The sequence below is a fragment of the Coturnix japonica genome, chromosome 3, assembly GCF_001577835.2.
Source record: "Coturnix japonica isolate 7356 chromosome 3, Coturnix japonica 2.1, whole genome shotgun sequence".
In the NCBI taxonomy this organism is placed as follows: Eukaryota; Metazoa; Chordata; class Aves; order Galliformes; family Phasianidae; genus Coturnix; species Coturnix japonica.
In genome coordinates, this window is record NC_029518.1 from 28639893 (window position 1) to 28657909 (window position 18017).

General features: G+C 41.0%; 1 protein-coding gene and 1 long non-coding RNA gene across 3 annotated transcripts in view; one reads left to right on the plus strand and one right to left on the minus strand.

Annotated features, from left to right (window-relative positions):
• Window positions 1–4748: 4748 nt before the first annotated feature.
• LOC107311331 lies at window positions 4749–6898 on the minus strand. The gene is made up of 2 exons (XR_001553996.1): window positions 6813–6898; window positions 4749–6722 (listed from the first exon to the last, which is right to left on the minus strand). It is a non-coding gene; the product is annotated as an uncharacterized LOC107311331 (long non-coding RNA).
• Window positions 6710–18017, plus strand: part of RMDN2 (regulator of microtubule dynamics 2) — a 40228-nt gene continuing 28920 nt past the window's right edge. The window contains exons 1-5 of one of the 2 annotated variants that reach the window (XM_015857793.2): window positions 6710–6786; window positions 7623–8089; window positions 13531–13717; window positions 14679–14781; window positions 16813–16873. In XM_015857793.2, the coding sequence (XP_015713279.1) occupies window positions 7635–8089; window positions 13531–13717; window positions 14679–14781; window positions 16813–16873 (806 nt within the window). In that variant the 5' untranslated portion in view covers window positions 6710–6786; window positions 7623–7634. Of the gene's footprint in view, window positions 6787–7060; window positions 7143–7622; window positions 8090–13530; window positions 13718–14678; window positions 14782–16812; window positions 16874–18017 lie in introns of those variants that run through there. The other variant, XM_015857792.1, reaches the window with a different exon arrangement.

The following is an 18017-nucleotide window of genomic DNA, read 5'->3' on the forward strand; positions in this document are numbered from 1 at the left end:
AACCATAGTGTTAGCCCAAATAGTATTTTCCAATTCAAATTTCTTTAAAATGCAATTCATTCCACTTCTTGATTTTGCAGTACCCCACTCCAATGTTGAAAAACCATGTTTCCAGATGGACTTCTCATTCTTGTAGACCTATATCTAAATTTATCAGCGTTACTTTGATACCTTTGAGTATCAGCTGAAAGTGTGCCTACCAAATGGTATTAGGAACATGCCATTATTTCTCAGGCTTTGCGTTTACTTTTGGAAAATGAAACTTTTATAGCATTCTGGGGTATTGCTGCCATGTAATCTATGTGAAGAATTGTGAGGAATGTAACTCTAAGCACTGATTTTTTAATAGTTCTAAAGCTGAACAATCAAGCAGCCAGCCAAGATACACCACCGAGGAATGTGTTGAGGGAATAGTAGTTCAGGTAGATGGTCTAGCATGTTTCCTTCCTTTGCACCATTGAATTCTAGAGAACTAGGCTTGCAAGGCTTCAGTGCAGCCTTCTGTGTAAATTATAGTCCAGTGGGGCTCCCAGATTCTTTATGTTCGTGCATCAGAATCTTGCCAGAACAGCATCATTGAAAATGTAACTCAAAAACCACGTGATGGCTGCTGTGACAGGGAGGCTGGTGTTCATATACTCACAGTATGACCAGCATGTCCCACCCCAGCAGCCTCTTGCCATCAGCATCTTATCAGACCTTTTTGAAGCCCCCTACAATGTATTACTTTCCTAGAAAAATATGCCTTTCATGGAGTTCCACAGTTCTTGTCACAAAAATATGGACATAAGAAGTTTTCATCTTTAAAAATGATTTAGAAGCTGTGGAGTAGTTTGTTCAGTTTCTTGATAGCTTTTTTTTTTTTGTCTTTTTCCACTTCAGGTTTGTGAAATGCTTTCATAAAGGAAATCATTTGTTAATGGTGGTAGCCTTTAGCACAGGCTAAATGAGGGTGGAAAGTCCGAGTTCTCCATTGCTGGCGATGGAAGTACATAGGAAATCCTAGCCCAACCCTTCCATGCAGTACTTGGCACAGGACATACACAAGGAGCAGAAGGTCAGAGACTGGGGAAGCTGTGTATCTGAGGTGATTCCTCTTTATTAGGGCTATGCACAAACAAATCCCCTGAACTAATTAGTGAGACTGGCAGAGAAGGGAGTGAATTGCAGCTGAAAAGGAAGACGGGAAGGTGAGCTGATAAAGAGATCTCTCTGGCCAGAAGCCTGTGGGTGGTGCTGTCAGTGCTGACTGCTTTCAGACCCGTGGCCAAGTTAAAGTCCATGCTGCTCATAGAAGGGGAAGTTTTGACAGGGCCCGTATTTAATCTGTAAGAAGTCTTATTCAAGAGGAATGAACTTGAGCAAGAGGAAGGGAGAACAACTCCTACTTTCACTGAACCTCAAAAGTCGTGGTGGTGGAAATTGTCTTGTTTAAGCTTTTCACGGTTCGGTCTTTGGTTTCACTGGCTCAGCCTGGATTTAACAGTCTGTGCAAAACACACCCAGCACAGATCTCTCTTAAATTTTGTGTTTCGTTTGTGCTATTAGTAGTGTGCCTTCGGTGATGAATGTTTATAGCACAGCTTGAGGAATTTCATCCTCCCTTGGTAAACTGCGTAGGAGATTGCCTTAATGGACAAAGAGAAATGTCTGCTGGTCTTTAGCCAGAAGCATGGACTTGCTTATGAAGAAGAAAACACACTTAAACTTCTGGTATTGTGTATGGAAGATACATTTAAAATATACAGATATTCACCTCTCTTCTTACAACCTAAAATGGAACCAGAGAAAGATTAATATGCTTGTCACTGTTTTATGACAAATCACTTAGTTGTGATATGTTCAATGCTGCCTTTTGACCAGATGTCTTACAAGACTGTCCTGCACTATTTGCTTCTATAGATACCTCCAGCTGGGAAAATAACTTACAGATGACTGCGAAAAGCTAAATAAAACTGAAAGGTATGGAAACAGAAAGTGGTAATAGGCTTTATTCACAGGTGTAAGGATTCAGATGTGAATGACATTAAAAGCTACATCCCAGTTTTGACTTCCTTGAATAATTTGCTTGAGTTAGATTTGGGACCTAAATTCAGCAGGCTGTCATGTTAGTTGGATTTATGCTTGTGCAGTTTGTTTAAACAAAGCCTGAATAAAGACATCAGGATCTGCACCGTTCTGGAGTCCACATGACACAGGGTGTTTAGGGTTTGAATTAAGTTCTCTATAGAACAGTCCCTAACCTACAGTGAAGAGAAGCAGAATTGCCATATGTTGCTGGGCTAATCTATTAGATAGCATTTATTGCAAAGGAAATATACATGCTTGGAGCTATACTGAAGAATGACTACTTACAGGTAGCCTGAAGCCATTCGTGTCTTTTCATTTGTTCAGCACTCGGCCATTTAATAACTTGCACTTGTTATCTGAGCTGAGTGAGATGCATTTATAGCACACATGAACAATAGCATCTCTCTGAAGTGCACAGAACTACCGAAACTGCTTCCACCGATGCTGAGCTTTTGAAATGAATCCAGATGTTGCCACTGATAAGTAGCATTGTTAAAGTATTACAGCAACTTTGCTCTCTCAGCTTAAGCAACAAATCCATTTTGGTGCTATTTCTTTACACTGCCACTCTCCACGTGCATTCTTTTCCATGTATTACAAAGTGAAACACAATGGGAATGGGAAGCTCGTGTTAAACGCTTGTTTTTCATCTCCTCCTTGAGCTGCGGCTCTCGCTCGCCCCCCTCGGAGCGAGCTGTGGGAACGCTGACTGCCCATAATGTCTTGCGGATTTAATCACACTCATATTGGATGAAACATATCTACATTTGGAAGAAAAATACAAACAAACGAAAGGAAACGTGGGGATACAAAAGGTCACTTCACGTCTCTGCACAGCTGACCTCAGCGCCATCCTCCACGTGGGGTGATGGGACGGGGCTGTTCCCCACGCGGTGGCAGCACGAGAACGCTGCATGAGCACGAAGCTGCTCGGCCGTCTCACCTCGCTCGGGAACACTGCCCAGCTCAGTCACTTTCTAGTCCTTAGGAGCCTATAGCTAAAAGTCGGGTGGGCAAAGCTTCTCAAACGGCAGAACTGGGTGCAAACCACAGATGGATTAACTTCCCCACAACTCTCTGTCTTCTGTATTTTTCCTCATGCTTTTAGCTGCATTCATCCATTGTCACTGTCCAAACAAGATCCTAAGATGAAAAGGGATCCCATTTGCAGTCACACAGCAGCACATGGAGGAGGTGACCTCTCTGCAATGTTCTCTCCCTGTCCTACCTGAGTACCTGTGTAGCCCAGAGTCAAACATCCCAAATCCCCTGATCTAGAATGAAACTGTGCTCATCTCATAGGACACAACACATGATGTGGGTTACAAAAGATAAATTATTCCATGAGCAGACAGATCCTGACCTAAAGGAGGATCATTTGAACAGGAAGGAAATTAACTGTGAAAAATAACCTCATTCTCATAGGTATTTATTTATACTTAAGTGTAAGGTCCTGCAATTAGGTCACAGCAATCTCTAGCTGGGAAGGAGAATGGCTTGAGAGCAGCCCTGAGGAGAAGGATTGGAGGGTGTCAGCTGATGAAAGACTCAACATGAGCCAGCAATGTGTGCTTGCAGCCCAGAGGGCCAGCCATGTCCTGGGTTGCATGGGTTGCATGCAAGAGAAGGGTGACCAGCAGGTTGAGGAATGTGACTGCCCTTTTACTCTGCTCTCATGAGACCCCACTTGGAGTATTATGTCCAGTTCTGGAGCCTCCAGCACAAGAAGGACATTGAACTGTTGGAGAGGGCCTGGAGGTGGGCCATGAGGATGATCAGGGGGCTGGAACACCCCCCCTACAGGGACAGGCTGAGGGAACTGGGGCCTGGAGAAGAGGTAGCTCCAGTGGAACCCTTATAGTGACCTCCCAGTACCTGAGGGGGCCTGCAGGAAAGCTGAAGAGGGACTTTTTACAAAGTTGTGCAAAACCAGGAAGAGGGGAAATGGCTTTAAACTGGAAGAGGGTAGGTTTATACTAGATATTAGGAAGCAATTCTTTGCTGTGAGGGTGGTGAAACACTGGAACAGGTTGCCCAGAGAGGATGTGGATGCTCCCATTCTAGAGGTGCTCTGAAGGCCGGGCTGGATGGGGCTGTGAGCAATGTGGTCTAGAGGGAGGTGTCCCTGTCTGTAGTAGGTTGGTTGGAACTACATGATCTTAAAGGTCCCTTCCAACTCAAACCATTCTATGATTCTGTGATATTTTATGTATGCATATATTTATATAGCTGTAGATTTTTTCAAAGGAACTTGCCAGCATTTAATTTCTTTGTTAAATTTGTGATTGTCCAAAGATTATATGTATATAAGGTTATATGTATACACACAGAGGCATTCAGAAAGTGCAATTACAACAGCTCGGCTCCTCTGGGAACTATGCTAAGCACCGTATCTTTATTTGTAGAAAATAGCAGTGTGCTATTACTGATCCCCTTTGACCTCCAATTCATTATTTTTTATTGAGAGCACTGGACAATTGTCAATGGCAAGAGCAACAGAGAATGTTGTGAAGTCTGACAATGAATGAATGCTTCCCATCCCTTTGATGGAAGGTGAAATTTTGGCTGTTTCTTATAGCAAATAAGAAAATAAGCAAATATGGTTAGGGAAGAGCTGAATACAAGTCGACAGAACAGCAGGATTTCTGGCAGGCTGCTGGCAAGACTGGTCAAAGGTATTTAAGCTTTCACAATATTTGGTGATTTATTAACAAGGTTTGATTATGTGCTTACAACTGCTGAAATAATGAGTGTGAAATGTCACTAACACGTTACAAGTTTCTGCCTTTGCTACAAGCAGCAGGTTATTCTCTGCTGGGGAGAGAGCTTTAAAAAACAAAACACAGACATGAAATAGCGCACAAATGTCATGAAGAAAATACAAATGGCTTTTATACAGAAGTTAGAACACTGGTCAATTAATATACATTGTAGCTGGAAATGGCGTGCATTGGTTACCTGTGATGTAATGGTTCTTTCACCCTTTGGATGCAGTTGCTCAATAATAAACTAACTTTTCTAATATCACACAGAAAAATGCTGTCCAAGCTCAAAATGTCCCAAAAGACCAGGCTGCTGCATGGCCTGGTTTTACACTAACATATAATATAGGTGTGCTGAGCTCACCCAGGGACATCTGCCCAGGGCAGGTGGGAGGAAGGTGGGATGGTAATGGGCTCTCTGCACCTCAGAGCTGCTAACGTTGCTGAAACTTCAGGATTGTGACAGGCTTCTACACATGTGCAATGACTCCTAATTTCTGATTGGTGTGCCTGGGTAAGGTGGCCTCGGGTGCAAAGCAATTTAGGAATCTGGGACATGATCCGTGACTTGATTTTGACAGTCATGATGCATCCAGAGAAAATAATGGCAGCTGTAGACAGCAGCTCTTATTGGCTATTGTGTTTGGAAAGAAAAGGACTTCTCTAAGGCCACAGGGCACAGGCCTTAGAGAGCCACGTTAGAAGCTCTTTGGAAACACTCATGTTGTTTTCTGCATCTATAATCTGCTTCAGCTGTGTTTGTCCTCCCATTAATTCTCTTTATAATAACCTTTCCTGTTTTACTTGGCTTAGAGAAAGATTTTTGGCAAAATGATGCTGAGAAGAGAAAATACAAATAAAGGTTTTCCAACAAAACGTTATGACCATTCCCGAACATTTGAAATACGATCAGCATGAAGGTTCATGTCATCTGGTCCCATTTTTAAATACTGATGGGTTACACAACTCAAAACTTCTATTCCCATCACAAAGAAAGCCCTTCTTTGGAAAATTATCTTAGTAAAGATTTCACAGAATTGAGATGTTTACAAAGCTCAACTTATGAACAGGTTATACTTGTTTGTAACTTGGGAAATTGCAGAATATTGAAATAGGATTAATGTTTCTGCTTTAGAAGATCTCTTGTCTTTCCCAGGTTGTAGTTTGGCCTCACGGAAGGCTTGTTTTGTCCTCTCTTAGCAGAGAATTAGGCAGCAGGTATAGCTGTTTTAAGGGCAATCTTTGTAAAGAGAAATAGATACAAGACTATCAGACTACAATATTTGGGTGGATGAGCTTTTTATTGTTTTTTATATATAATCCCTTGTTCATTCTTAAAAAGGTATTAGCATGTTTTGGGGGGCTGGCTTTTTTTTTAAGAGCTACATTTTATTCCTTTGTCTCTGAGTGATGGGACTTAGGAAAATCCCAGCAGTTGACCAGCTGTTACTTTCCTTATGTGCAAGTCTTAATAGTTTCCTTACAGGTTTCCAGGGCCGTCACACAGAAGAACAGGAGTTTTGTGTTTTCACACTTGTGGCAGGATGTTGTGCAAGGGTCTCCAGAAGCACTAAGGAAGATGAATGGGCACAGCAGGTTGTCTGCAGCAGGTCTTCTTCCACAACCAGGCGCAGGAGGCAGAACCAGAAATATTGCCGTGAGGGAGAAATACAGGTCTTATGTCACAACTAAAAGATGGGCCACAGGAACAGTACATTGTGCTCCCCCATAAATCACAGTTCTGTGATTCGAGGCAAACTACAGTGTCAGCTCTGTGCTCTCAGGCAGCCAAGTTACTATTACGTTGTTGTGCCAGGGCCGCTCCTCTTGCCGCAGCTGGTCAGGGTTCCTCCGTGATTTGCAGCACTAGGCACAGAGGAAATACTGCCTCTGTAACAAAGGTTAAGTCAGTAGCAATCAGCAGCCGGCAGACCGGACAGAGACACGCTCACAGGTACATTAGCTCTGCAGCAGCCCCACCTGAGCCCCAAAGCAGGTGCAGCGGGCTTCCTTGGCAGCACCCCTCGGGGCGCTCAGGCAGCAGCGGCTCGGCCGTGTTCGCAGGGGGAGGCCCCGGCCGGACGGAGAGCCGCCCGTGTCCCTGCTCGCCGTGCCGGTGCCGCCGCAAGCCGCAGGGCGGGCCCGGCGCCCTGCTCTCGGCGCCCTACTCCGCGTTGAAGCGGCCGTCAGCCCGGCGGCCCGGCCGGCGCTCGCAGAGGAGGCCCGTCCCCCTCGATCCGGGTATCGCCGCCCCCTGGGCCGCGGCGGGAGAGCTGCGGGGAGCGATCCCGCAGCCGGAGAGGCCCGTCGGTACGTAGCGGGGACACGGGACCGGGGATGGCGCTGCCACCGCCGGCTTCACCCTTCCGGGACGGGCGGGGGGGCGGTGAGCGAGAGCGGGGCTTCGGTGCGGGGCGGGCGGGCAGCGGGGGGAGCGGGCTGCGCTGCGGCCTGACAGCTACACACCGCCGGGCAGGGGGGAATACGGGTTGATGCGAGTTTTTCACCTTTAAAAACAATAAAACACTCAACGTAAAATGAGGGGAGCGTTGTAAGTGAAAGCTGCGATGCTGTGCAGATACAAAAGCGTGCGTCCTTGTCGCCAACAACACACCGCAGCTGTCTCGGTTTTGCTGTCACTGCACATCGCCTGTTATTGCAGGAGCTGCTGGAGTTGTGCACTGATTATTCCGGCCTTAACGTTTTGTGATTTAAAAGCAAAGTAGGTGGTTTGGGTAGAGCAGGAAAATGTCTTTAACTCTGCCTGTTATTGTTGTCTCACGATCTTAGGAGAGCGCAGAGATGTCTCACTTTGAAAATAAAGGATTGATACTGGGCATAATGGCAGGGACTGCTGGAATAAGCCTGGTCCTGGTTTGGTACCACAAGACCCGAAAACCCAGTGCAGCCGTGCACATGCCTGTATTCACAGATGTAGGTAATAAGCTTCATGCTGTGGGTTTGGAACATGAAGCTCATAATGAACAAGGAGCAGTCATGGTTTTACATGGAAGGCAACTACAGATACTTGAAAAACTGAATGGTTTGCTAATAAGTGTGGATGAACTGAAGAGAGAAGTGAAATTTCTGAAAGAAGCAATTCCAAAGCTGGAAGATCTCGTTCGAGATGAGCTGCAGGGGAGAGGGGATATACAGAGAGCTAGTCCATTACACAGAGCAGTGAGGCGGAGGAAAGCAGAGGCAGCACCTGGTGCAACAGAAGCTACCAGCTCCGAGGAGGCGGAAAGTGAAGGAGGGTGAGTTGGTCACATTTTGTTTCTGCTATAGTTCGTATGCAGTGCAAGTTGCATCATTATGTAAGTGAAGCTTTGCGCTCTAAGCAGTAGTCCTTTTAAAGTTTTATGTGTATTTTCTATTTCACTTTTCAGAAGAAGATCACATTAGTTGTTTTCTAATCAGAGAAAACTCTGTGTGACCCCTCTGTAAATCCTCACTGTGGTGAAGCTGGTCCAACATGAAGTCCAATACAGACTGCTACTCTTGTGATTGCTGCTGTATTGCTACATAGCTGTGCAGTGAGAAGCAAAGTTCAGGATAATGGTGTGATTTATAGGCACTATCAGCAATGCAATAGGCTTGTTTAAGTCTCTGACAGAGCTGGTTCAGACTTCAGGAATACTTTTAGTAATTGTTTCCTGTGAGCCTTAAAGATGAGTTAGTACAGTGCTCTGCCAAAAGGTGTTGCATGCTTTAGAAGTTATATCTGAATGCAAAGTATGTACATGTGGCAGCCGTGTTTATTTGCTACTGTATATGTTTCCCAGTGCCTTAATATTAATCATGAGTGATTTAGGGTTCTAAGGTTCAAAGTTCCTTGCTTTGGTCACAGCTCACAGTCCAATTGCTGTTAATGAAGTCTTCTTTAGGCTTCAGCTGGGGAACATGCTGAAGGATGAGATGTACCTGGAGTTCAGGAGGTGAACTTTACTTCTGTAATTTCATCTGTTGCCTAATACACCCTACAGTAGTAATGTGGAAATGGTGATGACATTACTCCCCCGTAATTACATCTTTGTTTTGCTATAATAGATTAGAAATTTACATGTAGTATATTCAGTGTGTTCATAGCAGCTGTTTTCTGGTTAACATCTCCTCAGTGTTTTACATATGTAGCATAGGCAGCGTGATGCCCATAAACTGAGTTTCTCACGTTGTTTGATAATTTGGTTGGTTTGCAGAGGCCTTTATACTGAGGATAAAATATTTGGAGTTATAGATGAGTCTAAAGTACCAGTTAACAAACAATCAGGTTCACACGCACAGTATAGTTGTCATTCCACACCTGACACTGAGATCATTACATCTTCTTGTCAGGAGTGATGCGTTGCTGTTCGGGAACTAACCAAGGAAACTTGTCTGTTCAGGTTCTTTGTGACGAAGGAACCGATGGGATGATCTAATACAAGTGATTATAGTGTGCAAGAGCACTGAGTGTGTCCTTAGGAGAGGCCTTCTCTAATGAGTATTTGCGTACAGCTGGAAGGAAGGATGATAATTCAAGGTTGTAGATAGCATTAGTCATTTGGGTATGCAATTTTTTCAATGACGGTTTTTAATGTATTTTGAAAAGAGGAAGATATTTTCTTCCCAACACCTTTTACTCTATGTACTTGTTTCACATTTCTTCTCTATACTTAAAATAAGTTTATTTCAGTTTAGTAAGTTTCTTTTTCTTCTTCTTGTAAATGGGGATAGGTCAATAATCCTGGTTTGCGTACAGCTGAGATGTCTATAGGTAGGTTTCTCTGAGGTCATATCTAACTTCAGTGGCAGTGATGCACATTATATGAGTGTTTCTTATAAGAGACAGTAGGACACAATTTTTTTGAGTTGATATGCTTTACTACTTCATGTGCATTAAGTGTGTAAATGCCATGGGCTCTGCTTTATGCTGTCCTGTCATAAGTCTGTGCATGGCAATGCATTCAGCTACTGGCTTGTGCACTAGAGAAATAATGTTCTTAGTTACAGATTAAACTTCCTTTTTTCACTTTTGGTTTTCTATCTAGGATAAAGTACGTGCAACGTGTTTCACAGCCCCAGCAATGTTCTTATGATCCAGAAGATAGGGTTTTGCTTGTGTTAAGCAGTTCTGGTTTTAAATGATACATGAATTGTTCCAAATGACTACACCAGCTTTTATCATTACTTTTTTTTCCTCCTCTCCCCCCAAACATTTGATGCTGGCAGTCCCTGCTGTGACCTTCACTGCTTTGATCTATTCTGGTCTGTTCCCAATGTCACTGTTGATATTCAACACCTTGGAGAGAGAAGATTTGAATTATTGCCTTTCAAAAATTGTATATTTCTTTAAGTGGAAAAATAACACTTTCTATTAAGAAAATTGTATTTATTTTCATATAATAAAAGCTACCCTGATTGGAAGATATGCTGAATTAATGAGATCTTGAGTGAATACTCAAGAGCTCACCTTCTCTAGTCTGTTCTACATTCTGTTTTTAACTGTTTCAGTTTCTATTCTTCACTAAGACTTCCTCTTGGCCATTTGAGGAAGTATAACAACACATTGTGTCTAGATGATCACCTATGTTGGACGATTTCCCCTAATCCTATCTCACTTGTCATTTTGATGAGGTTTCATCCCTGTTGCAGTGTTGATGAAGCACTGAAACCAGCGTAACATTTGGCACCAGCATTCAGCAAGCCTGTCACCCAGGCTTTTCAAATCACATTTGATGTCAGTCACCAGAAAGATTTACATCAGTAAATCCTTTTACTTCCTATGTTTTATGTGTAACTCTTTTCTTAAAATGTTTTTCTTTGCCTGCTTCTAAGAATTTCTTCTTTATTTCTTCATCTATTGTCGCTGCCCATTTCTTTCCAGTGCAGTCTTCAGCTGACCTGACTCAGGTTTGGCAAATGTTTCCTCAAAGGCTGTTTATCATTACTGGTGGTTGTGTATACTCTACTTGTTAGTCCATGCCAATTTGATGTAGATGAATCTGTGGCATGTGATCACCATCCTACTGAATTAGCTGGGGCATTGTTTGTGTCAGGTGAGTATTTTGTAAGTTGTTAGGGAGATAACAAACCGTATTTGATCTGTCTCAAAGTTGGAGTGTTGTGAACGGATGGAGCCTGGTTAGGCTCAGTCAGAAGGCAATCCAACTAGTTGATCCAGTCTGTTGAACCAGCAGAGCGAGTTTACACCGCAGTACTGTTTTATACCGGATAGCTCAGTCGCATTTTTCTATTTTTATTTTTATGTTTTGTTTTGTTTTTAATGTGATACTGTGTGTACAGATTTTGTAACAGCTTAACCACAGTGTGATGAGTCTACAGCATGGTTTCTGTTTGCTTCTTGGACTTTGAACAGCCTTCTGTGGTCTGAGTCCTGCTGACTGACCATTGCTCCTCACATTCTTATCACTCACTGTTGTTCTCTTCTGAAAAAGATCTATTGGTAATAAAGATTGAAACAGTTGGCAATGAGTGTAGATATTTTCAAAGTTATTCCAGTTTTTCAGGTATTGGTTAATGTGTTTTTCACATGTAAATATTCACTTTACATAGAATCGTCTAGGTTGGAAGAGACTTTCAAGGCTGTACAGCCACAGAATGATTTAGGTTGGAAGAGACCCTAAAGGTCATTTGGTTCCAGCTTCTCTTTCTGTGGGCGGGAACACTTCCAGACATCAGATGTCCACTGCTTCTTCGGGCAGCCAGTTCTGGTGCCTCACCACGCTCGTCATGAATGATTTCTTCTTAATGTCTAATCTAAACCTACCCTCTTTCAGTTTAAATCCATCACCCCTTGACCTATTGCTACACTTGCTGGCAAAGAGTTTCTCTCCAACTTCCTTGTAGGCCTTCTTTAGGTAGTGGAAGGCTACCACTAGGTGGTAGTGGAAGGAAGTGGGATCTCCACGGAGCCTTCTCTTCTCCAGACCAAACAAGCGCAGCTCCATCAGCCTGTCTTTGTAGGAGATGTGTTTCAGCCCTCTGATCATCTTCATGATCTTCCTCCACTCCAGCAACCCTATGTCTTTGTTGTGCTGAGGGCCCCATGCCTGGACATAGTACTTTAGGTGGGACCTCACAAGTACAGAGGCACAATCACCTCCCTTGTCCTGCTGGCCATCTCTTATTTGGTGTATCACAAGATACACTTGGCTTTCTGGGCTGCAAGTCCACACTTTTGGCTCATGTTGAACTTCTTATCAACCAACACTATAAAGTCCTTCTCCTCAAGGCTGTTCTCAATTCAATCACATCCAGCCATTTACCATTTTCTGTTTATCATCTGGTAAAACGCCAGGTGAAATAGCAGATGTTAGAGTAGTTACAGAAAAGATTTGAAAAGCAAACCATAATAACTCTTCTTCCTTTATTTCTAATTTCCTTCTTGGTTTACTTTCATCATTCCTTAAACTCTAGGAGATTTTGGACTGTGTTGAAATAAATCTTTGCTTTGCTTCTGTATTTACATACACTTAGTATAGCTCTTCATAACATGCAGCTTGCTCTTCTGATATGAACAGATGTGTAAACCTGCTAGCTGGTTTTTGGAATCAGTTATCAATCTCTTTTTATAACAGTTTTATATCAGTAGTATCTCCTATTTCGTACATAAGTGGCTGGAGGGTCTTTCTGTCTTAAAATAAAACTACCTTCAGTTCAAACAGTTTACCCACATTTATAGGAAAAATCATAGCTATTTATTTTTTAGAGGTCTTATATAGACTTCTTAATGTGTTATAGTTTTGTGCTTAAAATATTTCAACCATGACAAGGATTGAACAGAGAGCTAGTAAGAAAATTAACGCAATCAGAAGCAGAACAGAAAATGATTTACTTGTTTCTTGTTTGCCCAAATGCTGAAATGATGTTTAATACTTAATTAAATTATCTTGCTCTTGTTTTATCCCTGTGACTCCTGAGCAATGTAGGAGTTTGCCCGGGTTGCCTGACTAGTGAGGTGGGGACTCATAATAGATGAAGTGGTTACTTTTTAAATATAATGCTATTCAGCTGCTCCAGTGTGAAACTGGAGGGCCCTAATGTATGCTCATCACTTTGGACAGTAAGGCCAACTGCTTATCTCTGTGTGATATTTACGACTTTTGTCAATATTTCCTTGCCCTTGACTGCCTTGTGCTGAGTACTTCTGCATGGAGCGTAATTAATTACTATAAGATCTTTCCCAGTTTCAGATATTCTAACCTTCAGAATGTACAGAGGATCGTTGTTATCAGTTTGTTTACATGTATTATCGCTTACACTTAGATCTTGAAAGTGTTTAAGAGAATATTGTATAAGTGATTCTCACAGCACTTCTAGCGTGGTTAGTAAGCTTGTTCCCATTTCAAAATGTAGAGAAATTGAGGTAAAGAGTTGAAAAAGTTGAGGTCTACAAAGTGTTCAGGGTTGCAGAGAATGTCTTATTACACATTAGTGATTTAAAGTGTTCTGCATTTGAAGCACAAGGACACACGTTTCTAATATGTCTCTACATTTTTTGATGTGGGATTAGGCAGGACAGTTTGAAACTATAATTGTAATAAGGTTCTGTAATAATTATAAGCTTGATTTCATAAATAAAAACTTTTTGGTTTGGACAAAAGGAATAAATTGCACTGAATTATTTGCATTTTAATTTCACAGTGATTTGCCAGTATTTTTAGAAAAGATAGTTATTGTTTTCTGTGATTTTCAGTTACCTTACAGCTCATACTGATACTGAAGGAGACTCTGAGGAAGAGAAGGGGTGTAAGAAGTCACCTGATACCACTGTGCTGGAAGATGAATTATTTAATCTCCTACAGGAGGTGGACAGTTTGCACAAGGGTTCAGAGGATGATAAAAAGGAGAGCTTCAAAATGCTACTTGAGAAAGAAGCCAAGGTATTAGTATTGTGTTGCTGTTAACTTACATTTATCACCACCTCTGTGAACAATGCAAGCATTAAGATGCACACAGATATGAAAGTGCAGTTTCATACTTATTTTGAAAATATATTGGAAAATAAATATTTCAAGGTTGCACCAATATTCACATTGGGTGGGTGTGAAAGTTTTGTTCTATTATATCCCACCTAGACTTAAAAATTTAGAGATTTTGTTTGGTTGTGTGTTTTTGTGTTCAATAAAGAAAGATACTGTGGGCTTTTTTTGTTCCTAGGTAAATGAAACTTTTTTTTTTTTTGCTGGTTTTAGAATGGCCTGTATGAGGAAGTCCTGTAGAATAAGTTATTAACCAGACCAAGTGTTCTGAAGAAATCAAACTGTGAGCCTGTAGTCTGCTTATACCTTTATGGTAGTCTTCATGTGTACTTCTTCTTTGAACACTTTACTGTGCACTTGTTTAAGTCTTGATAAAATTCCAAAGTGTTTGACAGTCAGCACTCCATTCAGTGTATCAATTTTCTTCTTCTCTGACAGGCATGATTAGTTCTGATTACATTTTCATTTATGTACTGGAATACCCAGGCAACTTGATGAAATGCTACTTGCAAGGTGAATTTGATCCTCATTTCAAATCTAAAGAAAGTACACATCACATCATTCAGGAATCTGTTGGATTTCAGGGGGTTACCCTTATATTTTTAATTTAAAAAAAAAAAAGGGACTTTAAAACTGATTTTTGAAATGCAGCCTCTTTAGCTTGTCTGAGGTATTTCCAAACCATTTTTTTCCTTTGGCAGTGAGAAATTGATATCTGGCTCTCATGTGAATTTAAAGTAGTATCAAAGGATGTAAAATAACAAATATTTATGCTGTGTTTGTCTAACCCACTCTAAGTATTATTAAAGCAAACTGTGTAAATCACAGTCTGATCTGATTCTAAGCTGTTCTCTACTTTCAGTATGAAAACAATGTGGACTTCCTTTGGAGACTTGCACGCGCTTATGGAGATATGTTTGAGATGGCTACTGATGCTGAGGAAAAGAAAAAATATGCTTCTGACGGTAAGTAGAATGCTTATGTACTATGTCTTCTGAATGTAGTGAAACATGCTTTGAACTTTGGTAAGGTTTTCCTATCCAATCTAGTAAATGAGAGTGTTTGTACTGTAATATTTTGCACAAGACCTATCGTGTTGCACAACTTCAGTCCATTCTTTCATCTCTGGAGATATATAAAAAATGGTAGATAAAAAGTCTTGTTGGTTACAGTGTAAGTCTGTTGGCTATGGATGATGCCTTAAAAATCTTCATTTTGATGAGAATCAGATGGAAACAGAATATAAAATCATAATTTTAAAATGAAGGAATATAAAAAATATTTCAGCACAGTTTCTTAATTACACCTTCGGGAGAGAGAGAAGAAAAGCAAAATTAAGACTTGTTTTTCTGAGGCAAAGTAGCACTCCTGCAAATCAGCGGTTTCTTTTATGATTGTACGGGGGATAGAACTGCTTCTTGTTGATGTTTTTTCAAGATTCACATGTATGACAATTTAAGATGTTGTTTCCAGGTATCTTTCCCCATGTATCCTGTTTGATAGCTTAGCCTTAACAATGTTCCAATGTTCTCCTTCACAGCTTTTTTTTCTTCGATGCTTTTAAGAGCATTTCCTTTTCTTTTACAGTCTAGTTTCATATTGGCAAGAAGGACAGTATATGTATCCCTTCTTATTTTGGATCTTCTTCTCTTGACTACAATAAAGCCTACTTCTTTTCTACATGTATCACTCTCCTCCAGTCTTTCCAAACACACTGTTCTCATGCTAATCTCTTTGTCTGTATCTGGGAATGCCCCTCTATACTTTATTTCTCCATTGCCTCTCCCTTTCTGCTGCACCAAAGTAAGGTTTTATAAGTGTATTTCAAGTTCATGTAATTCAGTCTTTTGTGACTCTTCTAACATTTTGTAGGTTGTTAATTTTTTTTCTGTCAGAAGGAAGGACAACACTGAAAAAGCAACTTTGGCTGCAATTTGTCATCCTTAAAGGCAGTGTCGTGCTCCTGGGCTGTTATTACTTACTCTGTAGCCAACTTATGCGTATGCCAAGGTCTCTGACCTTATCTTTTTGTTCCCATCCTTTCATCACAAATACTCATGCTTTCTGAACTACTTAATTGATGCTGTCTTTGTTTTAGTAGCAGTTTGGCTTCATTATGTGGGAATTTCTGCGAGGATTATAACACAAACTACTTTACAGCAGGCATCTCTGTTGTTGGATTTTTGCTTTTAGCAGTGTCTAATTGTAGCCTCTCCTGATGGAAGATAATGGCATAGCAAAAGACAGGGAGCAAGAAGGAATGACAGAGGGATTAGGTCTTGGGTAATCAGCCTCCTTCTGCTCCTTCTTGTGAAGGGGTGGGTGGTGGCAACCCTTTTCATCTCTGTTTTTGGAAGTGATGCAGAGGGATTGAGACTGCAGGGGAGCTGGCAGTAGTTTTGTGTTTTTTCATTCCATTGGGTTAGAGGACTGTGTATGCTGCTCTTTGTTTTTATGAAGTTAACTTGTAATACAGAAATGTCAATGTGGCTTAATTGGTTGCAGCTGAAACTGTGCAAACAGCAAGCATCTCATCTGGGTGCGTGGGTTTGATCAGGCCACCTTCTGTCATCTTTATTCAGTTAAAAGCAGAACCGAATGGAAGTCTGTACTGGAAAGGAACTTCAACTAGCTAATCCCTGTACCCATGAAAGGAAGCAGCTCTGCTGCTTATTCTGACAGGTGTTTATCTAACCTGCTTTTAAAGGTCTTACAAATAACACTGCCTCCTTCAGTAGTCCGGTCTAGTCCTTGGATTCAGTTGCATCTGACTTGATAAAATAGATTAAGAAAAAATAAGTTGTATCCATTTTGTTGGGGTCTCAGTGCACGTATAGAAGTGCAAATGATGTAAAGCCGTGATTGTCCATCTATATTTGCAAGAGAATTTTAAATTTCCTTACAGCCAGAATATATCTGAATGCTTAGTTCTTGGTACTTGTCAAAGATGTAGAAGAGTATAATACATCTTTCAATATGTTGTATTCCTTTTACAGGAAAGGCTAAGGCTGAAAAGGCTGTCCAGTTAGATGCCATGAGTGCTGAGAGTCATCAGTGGTAAGTTTGGAAAATTAATTTTTGCATCATTATATGTATTTATCAAAGCCAACACAAGAGACAGCTGTCTTTCACTATAAAGAAGTGCCCACATTATGATGGAGCTGGATATCAATTTTGTAAAATATTCTTTAATATTTTTATAGTTCTATGGAAATCATTTATTATTAGTTGTAGCTATATAATTGCACCGAAGTATTCCATGAAGCATTTATTATAGCGTGTGAGGCAACTCACTAACCATGCTTTAATGACTATTCTGAAATGTAGGTGGGAGTATTTGCTTCAGTCTATATATTATTGCTCAGAAAAACTATAGTCTTCTATTTACTTTCTCTCTCATCACTCCTCAAAATAATGCCATTTGGCCTTAGTCTTTGTCTTTTCCTTTATGAAAAGTAAGCATTCTCCAAAATTTTGAGAAGCTAAACTCCAATAATTAGACAATAAGAGTATTACGAGAGTTTCAAGTAACTCCTCAGATTTGCCTTATTGTATAATTTTCCTCCAAGCTGGGCACTTGGATTAATTTCAAGGACCTTTCCTGTAATTAAAAAATCTTTGCAAATGTGGTTTATTCTTATCTGATCATCATTATCAGGTAAAAGATCATTCTATTGAGTTCTGTCAATAGGTCCTCGCATTGCTGTTTTGTTAATCAGTTTCACTGAACTGCTTTCTTTTCTAGTATTCTTAGCTTTCCTTTCCATTTTAGCTTCTATGTTTGCAATTAATGTTATTCTCACATACTTAATTTGGGAATTCACTTATCTTTCAAGTATCTAAACCTAATCCTGCTATATCTGGCTCTCTTAAAAGACATAGCCACTTGTGGAGCACAGTTTATCAGAGTTCCTTTTACCCACCTAAGTTAGAGTGACATTAATTTCTCCTCGTGTTGTTAACTACTTGGTTAGATAAAGATGGTTTCATTTAAGTAGGTGACTCTTGGGCTTGGTGTCTCATTCTTCCTGAGCTTCGGAGATGGCTGTGTTATGGCTCTGTGCTGTGTTGCTGTGGGCCCTGCTGTATTTCTATGCTTCTTTTTTTTCCCTTTTGGTTTATAGCAACTAGTGACCAAAATATTCACTATGTAACAATGGGGTGCTGGAAGTGGGAATTCCAGGCAGGCTTCACCTTCATG